Source organism: Panthera leo, chromosome E3 (assembly GCF_018350215.1).
Source record: "Panthera leo isolate Ple1 chromosome E3, P.leo_Ple1_pat1.1, whole genome shotgun sequence".
NCBI lineage: Eukaryota > Metazoa > Chordata > Mammalia > Carnivora > Felidae > Panthera > Panthera leo.
The window spans coordinates 19,764,071-19,778,886 of NC_056694.1; the positions used below are offsets into that span (position 1 = coordinate 19,764,071).

Sequence of the window (14,816 nt, forward strand, 5' to 3'; positions counted from 1 at the left end):
TGAAAGTGAACAAAATAACAGTCATTCACTTTCCCACCACCCCACATTAACCTCTGTTAGCATTTAGGCATATTTGCCCCGATCAGAAAAATAGACAACCACTATATGAATATACATTCATTCATTCAATGTGTACATTTATATACATTTGGTTATTTTAATTTAACATTTGAACATGACAGGGGCACCTGGGTGGCTCAGTTGGTTGAGTGTCCGACTCTTGACCTCGGCTCAGGTCATGATCTCACAGTTCGTGAGATCGAGCCCCACGTTGGGTTCTACGCCGATAATGTGGAGCCTGCTTAGGATTCTCTCTCTCTCCCTCTCTCTCTCTGCCCCTCCCCTGCTGACACGCTCTCGGCCTCTCTCAAAATAAAAATAAACAAATAAACAAAACAAAACTCATCCATATAGGTACTTGTGAGTGAATTCATCCCTCTTAATGTCATAGGATTATCCATCCTACATGAATATCTTGCTGTTTTGTTTCCTTGTTCATGGATAGTTAGGACGTTTGCATTGTTTCTTCTATCGGCAACACTGTTGGAGCAAACCTCTCAAGATCACAAGGGAGATTTTCTCCAGTTAAATTCCTGGAAGTAGAGTTTCCAGACCGGATTGCTCTCCAGAGCAACTCTGATATTTACAACTCTTCCAGATGTGTGTAGGGATGCTGGTCTCCCTTCCCTCTCCCCAGGCAACATTTTGTCATTCTTATGGGGGAAAGTTGGTATCTTTTTGTTCTTTGTATTTCCAACTGATAGTAAGACCAGCATCCTTCCATGCTTCCTTTTTAGCCATTTGAATCTCCTCTTCTGGAAGAGATGGTCTGTTTAAAAACATTTTTTTTTTTAAATTGGAGTGTTGTTGACACACAATGTTACATTAGTTGTAGGTGTACAACCTTGTGATTCAGCAATCTCTGCACATTACGTTGTGTTCGTAAGCGTGGGCTCCACCTGTCCCTATGTGGTCTTACTAGAATATCATTGACCGTATTCCTTATGCTGTGCCTTTCATTCCCATGACTTATTCATTCTGTAACTGGCAGCCTGTATCCCCCACCCCCTTCCCTCCAGCAGCCCTCAGTTTGTTCTCTCTGTTTATAGGTCTGGTTCTGCTTTTTGTTTGCTTATTTACTGATTTTGTTTTTTAGATTCCAGATATGGGTGGAACCGTATGGTATTTGTCTTAGTCAGATTTATATCATTTAGCATAAATAGCCTCTAGGTCTACCCATGTTGTTGTAAATGGCAAGATCTCATCCTTTTCTTATGGCTGCACTAATATTCATATTCATCTATACAAATACACCGTATCTTCTTTATCCACTTGTCTATCGATGGACACGTAGATTGCTTCCATATCTTGGCTATCGCAAATAATGCTGCAAGAAACATAGGGGTGCATGCATCTTTTTGAATTAGTGCTTTTGTTTCCTTTGGGTAAAAACCCAGTGGTGGAATTATCGGATCATATGGTATTTTCTGTTTTTAGGTTTTTGAGGAATCTCCATGCTGTTTTCCACCGTGGCTGCACCAATTTACGTTCCCACCAATGGTGCACGGAGGTTCCTTTTTCTCTACATCCTCACCATCACTTGTCATTTCTTATCTTTTTAATTTTCGCCATTCTCACAGGTGTAAGATGATATCTGGTGGTTTTGGTTTGCATTTACCTGGTTGGTATCCAAAATACATGAAGAACTTATACAATTCAACACCAAAAAAAAAAAATAAATAATAATAATAATTCAAAATCCAATTAAATATGGGCAAAGGACCTGAATAGACATTTTTCCAAAGAAGACAGACAGGCAGCCAACAGACACATGAAAAGATGCTCAACATCTCTCATCATAAGAGACAGCCTTGTGAGACACTGAGAGACCCAATTTTTGCATCCTTGCTTATAATATGCATGGACCTGACGTTTTCCTTAATTCTGCTGTTCTTGTTTTGGTACCTAGATTAGATTAGCCCATAGAATGCTTGGGTAGACTTCTCTGTCTTGTTCATATTCTGGTGCCATTTGCATAATATAGCTTGTTTTATATTTTGCATTTGTATGTGTGTGTATCACTCTAGTTGAACTATCTCAGCCTGGGCATTTTCAAAGTTGGAGCAGAGCCGTCGCTTTTCAGTTTCATGGGTGATTATTGGTCTGTTCTCTTCTAGGGCCAAGTTTTGTAATTTGTATTTTTGTCAAAAATTCCCCCCTTTTATCTAGATTTCCAAATGTATTGGCATAAATTTGCCCATAGTATAATCTTATGCTTTCTAAAATTTTTATACTCTATCTGGTATGTCTCTTTTGCCATTTATAGTATTACATGTGTTATTTTTTATATAAATCTTTAAAAATTTTTAATGTTTATTTATTTGAGAGAGAGAGAGAGAGAGAGAGAGAGAGAATTCGAGCAGGGGAGGGGCAGAGAGAGAGGGAGATACAGAATCAGAAGCAGGTTCCAGGCTCTAAGCTGTCAGCACAGAGCCCTACACAGGGCTCGAACGCATGAACCATAAGATCATGCATGACCTGAGCCGAAGTCAGATGCTTAACCGACTGAGCCAACCAGATACCCCTTTTTTGGGATAAATCCTACCAGAAGTTTGTCTATTTTATTAGTCTTTAATAGGACACCAGTGTTTGATTTCTATAATCAATTTTCTTTTCTTTTTTGTTTTATTCATCTCTGCCCTTTGCTTTATTATAATTTCCTCCCCCCCTCCCTGTTTTCTCTGGGTTATTTAGTTGTTATTTACCTTTTAAATTCAACACTTAAATTTTTTCTTGTTTTATAGTATTTTTTTTTAATGTTTATTTATTTTTGAGACAGAGAGAGACAGAGCATGAACGGGGGAGGGTCAGACAGAGAGGGAGACACAGAATGTGAAGCAGGCTCCAGGCTCTGAGCTGTCAGCACAGAGCCCGACGCGGGGCTCGAACTCACGGACCATGAGATCATGACCTGAGCGAAGTCGGACGCTTAACCGACTGAGCCACCCAGGCGCCCCTATAGTAAGTATTTAAAGCTCTAAATCCCCCCTGTAACTGTTGTTTTAGTTGGATCTCACAAGTTTCATTCTGTGAGGCTTCTTTTTGTCATTCATTTCTAAATATTTTGTAATTTCCATATTGGTTTTCTTTTTAATACATATGTATTTTTCAGTTTCCAAATGTATGTTCTTTTTCTCTTAAGAATGTTTTAAAATCTTTCAACATACACCAAGGTATGAAAACTAATATAATGATCACTTAGCTTAATGCTTATCAGGTTTAATTTTATTTTTCATAAGCAACAGATGCACATGATAAACAAAAATCTTGTCTTCGGGACCTTCTCCTCAGAGGCAATTTCAGTAAGTAATTTAAGGTCTGTAAGTGGTATGGGTTTCTTTCTGGCTGTCTTTCTGTTGATTCTTCATTTTACTTCATTGTGGTTTGTGAATGTGGTCTATAGATTCTTTGGAATTTATTGAGGCTTCCTTTGCGGCCAGTATACAGTCAATTTCTGTAAATGTTCCAAGTATGTTTGAAAAGAACAGATGTGCTGATGTTTTTTTTTTTTCTAAAATACAAACCTGATCTCATCACTTCCTCCCCGATAGCTTTTGTGGTCTTCAGCTAAAAGACGACCCTCTTAGCCTATGATTTGGCCCTGGGCTTCCTCTCTAGCCAGGTTGCTTGGCCACCTGCCTTAGGTACAAGGAATTTATGTCCATGTAGCTCCTGGACCTTTCAGGGCCAACTTTCAGAAGAAAATTTGAACTGGCAGAATGTTCTGTAGCACACAGTCCAATGTCTGGCCCATCGAGGGTTCTAACAGAGACTGAGCTAGCTTCTGAGGGTGGAGTCACATTGAGGCAGGACAGTCACCTGCTGGTGGGTCACTCACTCATCTGGAACGCCAGTCCTTACTACTTGCTTCTGGTGAAGCCAGTTCACCTCACTGGGACCTCTGGTTGCTGTATCCCTCCGTGCTAATGTCTCAGCACTTTCTCTCCCTCCTATGTCTGCCTGCCCATACCATGGTGGGCGACTTCAAAGACCCTCCCACCGACACTCTCCAGTTGCTTTGACTTCTAGGGTCAGCTGTATTGGTTCAACCCAAGCCCACCCCATGAGGAGTCTACACAGAGCTTCTGCTCTGGGGCCCCTGGTAGGGCGACGGGAGATTGAGGGGGATCGGGAGTGACTCTCCTCCCTACGCATTTATGATGGTTTCAACCTTAGCTGGGACCTCACTTTTGCATTCCCTTTGGCATGTGTTCCAAACCTTTGATTCCCCTCAAATCCCTGAGCGTCTCCCAGCTCCTTTGTTTAGCAGAATGATAGCTTTGCTGCTTTGTGGAGAAAATAGGAAACATCAGGGGTGAACCTTTCTTTAACCATTTTTACCTCCTTTCCTGCAGTTTCAGAAATGTCTCTTCTTCCTTTCTGGGGTCAAAGAAAAACCTGTCTCCATATGCCCTTGACCCCATCCTCTCCTGTCTCCCCTGTTTTTTATTCTATTGGTTATTCCCTCTACTCCTCTTCATGTCTCCCCTTCCCAAACCACGCTTTCTAGAAGTAGTCAGCACCCCCTTCTCCCCTTCTTCAGCTTCCATGCACTCACTTGTCTTGGAGGCCAATCCAGCTTCCTCCTGTTTCTATGGGCTCTTGTTGGCCATCACATTCTAAACGGGTGGCACATGGTTCTTCTTCTTTTTTTAGTGTTTATTTATTTCGTGTGTGTGAGAAAGCGAGAGAATGAGCAAGGGAGGGGCAGAGGGGATCTGAAGTGGGCTCTCCACTGAATCAGAGAGCCCAATGGGGGCTTGAACTCACAAACCGTGAGACCATGACCTGAGTCAAAGTCAGATGCTTAACCAACAGAGCCACCCAGGTGCCCCTATGTGGCACATCTTTCTTGATCTCTCCAGAGCACTGACAATTCAGACCACACCCTGCTACTCGATACTCCCTCCCACCTGTTTTCCTCTGATACCACTTGGCCTTGAATTCCTTTCTTCTCTTTCTACCTCCTTTCTTGGCTCTTTGATCCTGAAATGTCGGTGTTCCCAGTGTTTTCTATCCATGGGTCTCTGTTTTTATTCCTCTACCCACCCCCACCCCCTTCCCAGGAAGGCACACGTGTCATCACAAAGGGGCGTAGTCTTCGCCAAACTTCAAACAAGGGCTGCCCTTGGATTGCCCCCATTTTTCAAGAGCTGTCAGATACCCTAGGGTTTTATGTGAAATGTTTCAGCTTTAAATATTGGTAATGAATTCAAAATTTTATAAAACTATGCAGGGTAAACAAAACATAGATGGTCTCCCTAGAGCTGTTCTCTTCTTTGAGTGCCCTGGAGGCATTTTATAAAGTATTTTATTAGTAAAGATAACTCACATGGAGGCCTTACTATGCATCAGATACTCTAAGTAGTTTGCACGTATGAACTCCTCTCTTCTCAACGATCCTGTATCAACAATGTGCTGTTATTATCCCTGCTTTATAGAGGAGCAAACTTGGATGGACAGCTTCAGTATTTTGTCCTGGGTCTTAGAGATACTGAGTTTAAGAACCAGAATTCAGGGGCGCCTGGGTGGCGCAGTCGGTTAAGCGTCCGACTTCAGCCAGGTCACGATCTCGCGGTCCGTGAGTTCGAGCCCCGCGTCAGGCTCTGGGCTGATGGCTCGGAGCCTGGAGCCTGTTTCCGATTCTGTGTCTCCCTCTCTCTCTGCCCCTCCCCCGTTCATGCTCTGTCTCTCTCTGTCCCAAAAATAAATAAAAAACGTTGAAAAAAAAATTTAAAAAAAAAAAAGAACCAGAATTCAAATCCAGAAAGTCCAGCTCTCCAGCTCAAGTTTTTTGTTTTTTTTTTAAGTTTATTTATTTATTTGGGGGGGGGGGAGGGGCAGAGAGAGAGGGAGAGAGAATCCAAACAGGCTCCTCCGTGCTGTCATGGCAGAGCCGGATATGGATGGGGCTTGATCTCACAACCGTGAGGTCATGACCTGAGTGGCAATCAAGAGTCCGATGCTTAACGGACTGAGCCACCCAGCCGCCCCCCAAGCTCAAGCTCTTAACTAGCACAGTCTACGGCTTTCCTCACGCAGCAGACAGGGAAACTGAGGTCCAGAGAGGTTGAGATATTGTCCAAGATCACAGGAGCGGTAACCGCGCAAGTAGGGATTTGAGGTTATCGTCACAGAGATAGATGCTTGCACTCTGCTGTTCTGTGATTAGTTACCTGTTTCCCTGCTAGACTGCGTCCCCGGGAACTGGGAGGCAAGCGTTTGTAAAATGAGTGCCCTCGCCTGGCAGAGTCCACTCACTTCTCTTAATAACTTCATTTGCTTCTCCCAACAATCCCTAGTTAAGACAGTAGCACATTTAATCAGCTCTTCCAATGTGCGTGATTTCTTTCAAACCCTCATGAACACACTATTTCATGGGGACTATTATCATCCCCATTTAACAGAAGAAGAAACTGAGGCTCACTGCAGCTCAGTGACTTGCCCAAGATCTGGCAACTAGTAGGTGGCAGAGCCAGGATTTCAGTTCAAGCTATGTGACAACAGGCTGACCCTGAGGCCACAGTGTCGGTTGTACAGATGGGGAAACTGAGGCTCCGGGGCAGCGTACTGGCTTGTGTCCGCGGAGCCATGACTTTTAGGGGGAGGATCCCGCTGCATGCTTCCCCTTCCGACTCCTAGGTCGCGGGGTGCCACTGTGGGGCTGCAGGCGGAGGGAGGCAACCAGGGGCCCAGCCGGGTAAAGCGCGTAGAGAGGCGCGAGAAGAGCCGAACGCTGCATCTAGGGGAGGGCCTCCGCGGCACCATGGCAACGGCGCGGCGGGAAAGCAGGAAGTGCGTCACCAGGGGAGGGACTAATAGGTGACATCCACCAATGGGAGCGCCGCGCCCGCGTTCGCCCCGCCCCGCAGGAGGAGCCGAGGCCGCCTTTCTGCCTGGGCCGCCGGCGTCGGGGGCTACGCCGGGGTACCGCGGTGGGTAATCGGGGCGCGGGGCCGCGAGGCTGCCAGGGATGGAAGAGGGCCGTGCAGAGAGGCGACGGAGGACGGAAGGTGGGGGTCAGGCCCCGGGGTCGGCCCGTGTCTGTACCGGAGTGTGGCGCTGGGGGCCCGGGGGCTTGGGGCTCCTCATTTCCTGATGAGGAAACTGAGGCCCAGAGAGGGGCAGGAAGGCAAAGTAGGCTTGACCCTAGGACCCCCGGCACACAGACATTGTTAAATCGTAGTACCAGGTGGACAAAGCGTTTTGCTCCTAATATTAGGTGAAAAAAAGCAAAATACAGAATTCTGTCCGAACTGAATACGTAAAGTGTCGCCTTTGTGGACCACCTCAGTTATCTCGCCGCCCTCTGCCCTTGTCCTAGAAATCCTTACTTTGTGCAAGTCCACAGCCTCGTATTTTAAAGCCCGGAGGCCAGACGTGGTCAGAATCCCGAATTTCTCGGATTTTCGGGAGGAATATGATGCATATATTCGATGTTAGGTCATACCTTCAATTAGGGTCTGGGGCAGCCTCTTGTAATCAAATACACTAATATTTTCACAGCTAAATATGTGCGTATTTACATCAAAGGAGGTAAAGAACCGCCATACAGAGTCTCACCTTAGGTCAGGTTTTCAAACTTAAAAGATTTTGGTTTTAGGACGTCTTTTGATTTGAGAATTGTAGGTAGAGCGGTCCTGATTTAATTGTAGGCGCCTGTTTCTCGCTTACCTGGACAGTTCCTGAACTGTTTGTTTTGCCACCCTTATGTCCATCACCTGGGCCCTCCATCTCTCTTAACTCATCTTTTTAACATTTATTTTGGCTGGTATGTAACATATTTACATCCTTTTTTAATCAAGATATATAACATATCTGGGACTTCGGCTCGGGTCATGATCTCACGGTTCGTGGGTTCAAGCCCCGCATCGGGCTCTGTGCTGACAGCTCAGAGCCTGGAGCCTGTTTCTGATTCTGTGTCTCCCTCTCTCTGTCTGCCCCTCCTCTGCTCGCTCTCTGTTTCTCTCTCTCAAAAATAAATGTTAAAAAAAAATTTTTAAGACATATAACATATCTGTAAAAATGTTTGCAACTGTAAATTTAAAGAATAAAAATAAAATAAACACCCATCTATCCACCATCAGGTTAGGAAATCGAACAATTCCATATCCGTAATGCCCAAGTTGAATCCTTTCTTCCCATCACTAAAGACCACCGCCTCCCTGTATTGTGTTACCTAATCCCTTGTTTTTCTTTGTGGCTGTTACTATGCATCTGTAATGACTACCACGTATGTTTTGCTAGGTTTTATATTTTATAGAGGAGGCTAATCTATATTTGTGTGACTTTATTTTTGCATGTAACATTACATATATGAGATATGTCCATGTTGACGTGAGTAGCCCCACTTCACTTACTTTCATTGCTTTGTTGCTATTTTGAATTCCGTGGCCTGATTGTAAACGGAGGCGTTCTTCAACTGATTGTCATTTAGACGGTTGCCAGATTTTTGCTATCACATGGTGATATTTTTGCTATCACACATTTCCTGAGGCAGATGTGGAAACGTTTCTGTAAGTTGTACACCTAACAGTGGATTTCTGGGGCTACCCGGGTTTGCTATTAATATCGAATCGTCTGAAGTGGTTTATAAGAAGAGTTTACCCTCTTACCAGCCTCAGCCATTCTGAAGAATTTTTGCCTACACCTGGGGATGAATAAGACATTAATCACCGTGGCTTGAATACTCATTTGCCTGATGACCTTGCGATTGAGCATAATTTTAATGTATTTATTCATCATTTGTGCATCCTCTTTGAACATTTCTGTTGCTTATTTCTTACAGTTGTCTTCCCCTTACTGATATGTAGGGATTCTTTGTTCTGAGTATGAATCTTTTGTGGCTTCACTGTGTGTCAGATGCTTTCCAGTTTGTAGCTTTTCTTCTCTCTTTCTCTCCCACCCTCTGCTGTTTTTGGTGAACAGAGGTTTTTAATTTTAGTGAAGTAGAATTTATCGGTATATTCCTCTATGGTTTCTGCTTCCTGTATCTTTTTAAGAAATTCTTCCCTGCCTTTGGCTCATAAAAGATGTTCTCCGGGGTGCCTGGGTGGCTCAGTCAGTTGAGCGTGCGACTCTTGATTTCAGCTCAGGTCATGATCTCAAGGTTCATGGGGTTGAGCCCCATGTCGATCCTGCAGAGCCTGCTTGGGATTCCCTCCCTCTCTCTCTCTCTGCCTCTCCCCTGCTCTCTCTCTCAAAATAAATAATTAAACATTAAAAAATAAAATAAAGTCTCGAAAAAAGAAAGATGTTCCCCTGTACTGTTGTCCAAAAGTTTTATGGTGTTTCCTTTCCTACGCTCTTCACCCTCCAAAAGATTTTTACGCATAGTCTGAGGTGAGGGTTGGGCTCTCTGTGTTTTCACATAAGGGTAATCTGTTGCCCTGGCACCTTTTATCGAAAAGCTTGCTTTGATCTGGAGTTCCATTTCTCCAGCGTATCAGGTATTCATATCTGTGTGTTTCTGTGTCTGAGTTGTCTGTTCTGGCCCACTGGTCTTCTCTGGTCCATATCTGTACCATTGTCCTACATTGTTCCTTACTCGAGCTTCAGAATAAACTGCTAACCGGTGGAACCAGTCCTCCTGCCTTTATCTTCTCCCAGAATGGCGTTGCTGTTTTGCCTTTATGTTTTCCATGTAAATTTTGGAATGATCTCATCAAATCACTCACAGACACAAGAAGCCTATTGGGATGTTGATTGGAATCACACCGATTCCGTTGCATTGGCTCTGTTTGGATTTGAAAGTGGTTGCTTTCAACATTCCATCCTTAAGTATGATGATGGTCACTGTAGGTTTTTGTCGATATCTTTAGTAGATAAAGGAAGTTTCCTTCAATCCAGTGACTGTTGAATTTTATCAATCGTATTTTCTGAATCTATTAAGCTGATAGTAGGCTTTTTCTTCTGTATGCTGTTAATGTGGTGACTCACACTGACTGATTTTTTTCCAGCTTTATTAAGACATTATTGACATAGAACACTTGACTGATTTTTAAATGTTAAACTGCTGCCCGGATAAACCCAACTTGGTTACCGTGTATTATCCTCTTTATGTTGCTAGTTCAGATTAACGTTTTGCTTAGGACCATTGCAGCTATGTTCCTGAAAGATACGTTTTCCTTTCTTTTGAAGTCTCTGTTAGATTTTAATGCCCAACCTATGTCAACCTTATCAGATGATTTGGGGAGGGTTTGCTCCTTTTGGGGCTCTGAGATAGTTTTGTGACATCTGAAATCACTTCTAGAATGTTTGATAGGACTTCTTGATAAATCTTTCCGGATCTGAAGTTTTCTTTGTTGGGGGATAGATTTCCCACAGTGTGTCTTCAATGGTTTTAAAACCTGTTAGGTTTTCAGATCATTCTTTAGTTGGTTTTGAATGGATTTCCTATAACTTTGCTTGTTTAAAACTCATGATTATTATAAGTTGTTTATGTGTCTGCAATTAGTGTTCCTTTTTCATTCCAAATATTGTTTATTTGTTAGTCTTCTCTCAGATGATCTTGTCAGAGGTTGGTCGCTTTTATTGTGTTTTTTTTTCTTAAATTTTTAAAAATGTTTATTTAAAAAAAATTTTTTTTTTAACGTTTATTTATTTTTGAGACAGAGAGAGACAGAGCATGAACGGGGGAGGGTCAGAGAGAGAGGGAGACACAGCATGTGAAACAGGCTCCAGGCTCTGAGCGGTCAGCACAGAGCCCGAAACGGGGCTCAAACTCACAGACCGCGAGATCATGACCTGAGCCGAAGTCGGATGCTCAACCGACTGAGCCACCCAGGCGCCCCTAAAATGTTTGTTTATTTTTGAGAGAGAGAGAGAGATCGATTGTGAGCTGGGGAGGGGCAGAGAGACAGAGGGACCCAGAATCTGAAGCAGGCTCCAAGCTCTGAGCTGTCAGCACAGAGCCCTATGTGGGGCTCGAACCCACAAACTCTGAGATCACGACCTGAATGGAAGTCAGAGGCTTAACTGACTGGGCCACCCAGGTGCTCCTATTATGTTTTTTTTTTTTTTTTTCAAAGACTAATTTTCGTTTTGTTGATCTCAGGTATATGCTAATTTTATTAAATTCTGCTCTTTATTATTTAAGTTTCTTGAAATTCATGAAGAGGACTCAGGGGAAGAAAAGGGTTGAGGAGGGGGAAGGAGGGGTCCAATTTAGGATCTGTCCAGGCTGCATTTCCGGTGAACTGTTCTCAAGGAAGTTTCGCAGGCAGGCAGAGAAACCGGCCATGAGCTGGCGGGTCTTCCTTCCTCCGAGGTCCAGCTGATGTGCTGCTTGGAAAGAAGAGCGAGCGACAGCCCGCCTTGTTGTGTGTCTCCTAGTCCTGTCTCCTTTAACCTCATCTTCTGCCTTAAAGAGAGCTTTTTATTATCCCCATCTTACGGAGGAGAAGACTGAGGCTTGGGGAGATGAAGCTTGTTAGCTAGAAATGTTTTCGTGCCGTATTTGCCCAAGGTAACAGCCAGTTTCTTGTCCGGTCATGGCATCGCCTGGAGTGTGTATTAAAACCTCAGAATTCCAGCCCCTCTGCGGCCTGAACCTCCGGCGAAGGGGCCTGGGAATCTGTATTTTTCACGCACAGATGAGATGATTCTTAAGATGGAGCAGGTCTGGCAGACACTGGTCTCGGCACCACGTGTCTATTTCTAAACCCACGCCCTTTGCCTCCGCAGGGTGCTACCACTCCGTGGCAAGGGCAGGCTTTTTGATCAGGACTCATGTGATGCTTTTATCGGCTCTGATCTTTGTGGTTTGTGGAAAGACGATGTTTTAGTAGAGAGCAAGAGATTGAAAAAACACCCCACAGCGACAGTCGTTTCATTAGCGGTTTGGGAGACGAGGAGGAAGCTAGCACTGGTTCAGCCAAGTCTGCTGGGGGTTCTTCAGGCAGCACACACCGTTCTCGTTTTATCGTGAGAAAACGGGGCCTCGGCACACTTGGTCCCAGTGAGTCTCGTGAGTGGCCGAACCACGCTTCAGAGCCAGAACCGCCCAGTAGTAAAACTAGCCCACACGTAGGTAGCGCTCATAGGCTTTCATAGGTCCCACCCCTTGAACAGCGTAATTCTCGGGTGGACGTCCTAGCGGTGGGCTCACCTTCTAGGTCAGAAACCGGGCCACGCCCCCTTTCACACACTTGGGTGTGGAGCGGGCTGCGTCCAGGCGAGCTGGCTGGCTCCAGACCCCCACTCCTTGCCGCCCCCCTCCCCCCCCCCCCCCCCCCCCCCCCCCCCGGACTAGTGCGCTTGCCCCTGACTTGCCTCCTTTCTGCTTCTGTGCTCTTGGGCGGGATGAACTGGGGTCTGCAAGCCGTCACAGAGGGGTAGCTGTGAACGTAAGGAAGCACAGACCCCAGAACTTGGCTTTCGGAGCGCTCAGAGGTGACTGGGTGTCCTCTGCTTCTTTTCTTAGCGCCTTCGTGCACGCAGGGCGGCGCGCGGAGAGCGGGCATCATGACCGACGTCCACCGGCGGTTCCTCCAGTTGCTGATGACTCATGGGGTGCTGGAGGAGCGGGGCGTGAGACGCCTGCAGAAGCACTGCTATCGGGTCCATGGCCGTGAGTACCGTCTCCCTGTCCCCAGGGTGCCCGGGACCGCGCCATCGGCGGCTGGTGACACGGGTGTGAGCCTCGCCACCCGTCAGGCAGCACGCCTCACCTGGGCGTGCAGGTGTCCTCGGGCTCGCGCCAGCCCGTTTCTCACCTCCTCTTTGACCTTTTTTTTTTTTGTAAGCACATCTGACATTTAGCCCAGTCGATGGGAACTTGAAGCGGCCTAGCTGTGGTTCACACCAGGGCCCCAGCATCTTCTCCAGCCTGCGTTTCTTCATGTCTCAAATGAAGATAATTAATCATCCCGGACACCGTGGAGGGAGGGGGTTTGGGAGGGTTAAGAGACAAGATGCGTCCAGAGTTCCTGGCCAGGCCCGGGGAACGCGCTCCCTTGGCCGTGGCGGGTGAGAGGGCCGCTCGGCACAGTGGGTGAGAGCACAGCCCTGGACTCAGCCAGACCCGGGGCAAGGGCCGCCCTGCCCTGTGCGGGGGGGTGGGCGCTGGAAGCATGTCCTCAGTGGGCTGCTCAGAGGGGAGGGGAGGTAATACAGGCGAAGCACTCAGGCCGGGCCGGGCTGAGTTTTCAGTGACGGGAGGGAGCCGTAGAAACAGCAGAAAGGATGCCAACGTGTCAGTAAGATCCGTATTGGTAGCTCTCGTGGAGTTGAGCGTCAGTGGGGGGAGATCTTGTTGTGTGAAAGAGGAAGTGGATAAATTTCACTCGCTGCACGATGTCACTGCGTTAAGCTTTTTGTAAAACCAGGATTCTTGTTGTTCGTGAACACACACATCTGCACGTAAAGACGTAAGGGTGTACCGGAAGGATGTGTGACAGACACACTTGTGAGGTGCTTGCCTTTCTTTTGGTCTTTCATTAAAGAAGAAAAAAAGAGTCGAAGCAAACAGGGTATTAGTAGTGTGGCCTAATAGCAAGCGTCACTTCTGGTGAACGGGAGCACAGGTGTTTGTTTATATTCTTTGTTTTTGTCTTTCTGTCTGCGTGTTTAGTTTTCAAGAGAAGAGCAGAAACTGCATAGAGGGAAGCCAGCCAAGAGGGGTGAGGAAAGGTATGCGTGGGGCGCCAGGGTTACGGGTGAAGGCACACGAGAAGAGGGGCTGCATTTAGGGACCGGCGCCCGGGGCATAGCAGAAGAAGCCAGATCGAGAGAGGTGAAGGGTGGATGGGAGCAGGAAGGGCGAGACAGAGGGTACAGAGACAGGCGCTCTTTAGTGACGAGTGGGAGGGAGAGCAGAGGGTGCGTAGCTTTGGGGGGACTGGCCCCTCGAGGCATCCCGTGCGAAATTCTGGGCCTGCTGGTCCACGCTGACAAATGAAATGCTTGCAGGGGTCCTACAGTGAGGAACCTTGTGTAACTTTGTGTGATCCCATGTATCCAAACTTCGTTGACCTGCACCTGACATCCTTTGGGAGACCCCAGGCAGGAAAGCATGATGTGTGGGAACAACATATGTTCTTGTGGCGTGTAGGTTTATACATCAGGAACAACCTGTCGTATAGACACCACGGTAATGGGGTTTCTTTTGTACTTAGTTCCGGGGACAGGGTGGACGTCTGGAAGGACTTGAAGCAGGGAAAGCACATCATTAGTGCTGTGCTGGAAAAGTCTCCTTCTGGTGAAAGCATACCCGCTCTACTTGGCCGGCGCTGGGGTGAATAGGGGGCTTTGGTGAGGGCCTCCTTTATGGAAAAGGAACATTGCATCTGCCAAGCTAGCTGTCCTTGTTCTGAGAAAACACAAGAGGATTTTAACCACCCACCCCTTGGTATGCTCCAGTGAAGGGCATAAGAATGTTTTTCTTAGTTTTCTGACTACATGGCAGTTCATTTCTGTTCGCCTTCAGTTTCTCATGTAAGTCCTAAATGTGGGCTTTCATGCTAATGGGGAAGTTTCGTAGCTCACTGCAAGGAGCCACATGCTGCCTTAGTACTAAGAATGAAAGTGTTTTTGCCTTTGTTTGACCTTTAAAGCTGTTATGACCTAATTTAGGAAAGTCCTGTACAATATATCTAGGAATTAATTTATTCTTCATGCTTTATGTGCCCTATCTGTGCGTCAAGATAAAGTGACGGCTGGGTCATCAGGATAGAACTGTGGTTCATTTTCCCCTAGCCTTCATTTAAAAAAAAAAAAGAAAGAAAGAAAGAAAAGCTTTTTCTCAAGGAGTGTTG

At 46.0% G+C, this 14,816-nt stretch overlaps 1 protein-coding gene across 1 annotated transcript in view; it reads left to right on the plus strand.

Moving 5' to 3' along the window:
- Window positions 1–6,920: 6,920 nt before the first annotated feature.
- NSMCE1 (NSE1 homolog, SMC5-SMC6 complex component) overlaps window positions 6,921–14,816 on the plus strand; it is a 31,293-nt gene continuing 23,397 nt past the window's right edge. The window contains exons 1-2 of the mRNA XM_042921048.1: window positions 6,921–7,073; window positions 12,485–12,631. Coding sequence (XP_042776982.1) covers window positions 7,034–7,073; window positions 12,485–12,631 — 187 coding nt within the window. The 5' untranslated portion in view covers window positions 6,921–7,033. The remainder of the gene's footprint in view (window positions 7,074–12,484; window positions 12,632–14,816) is intronic.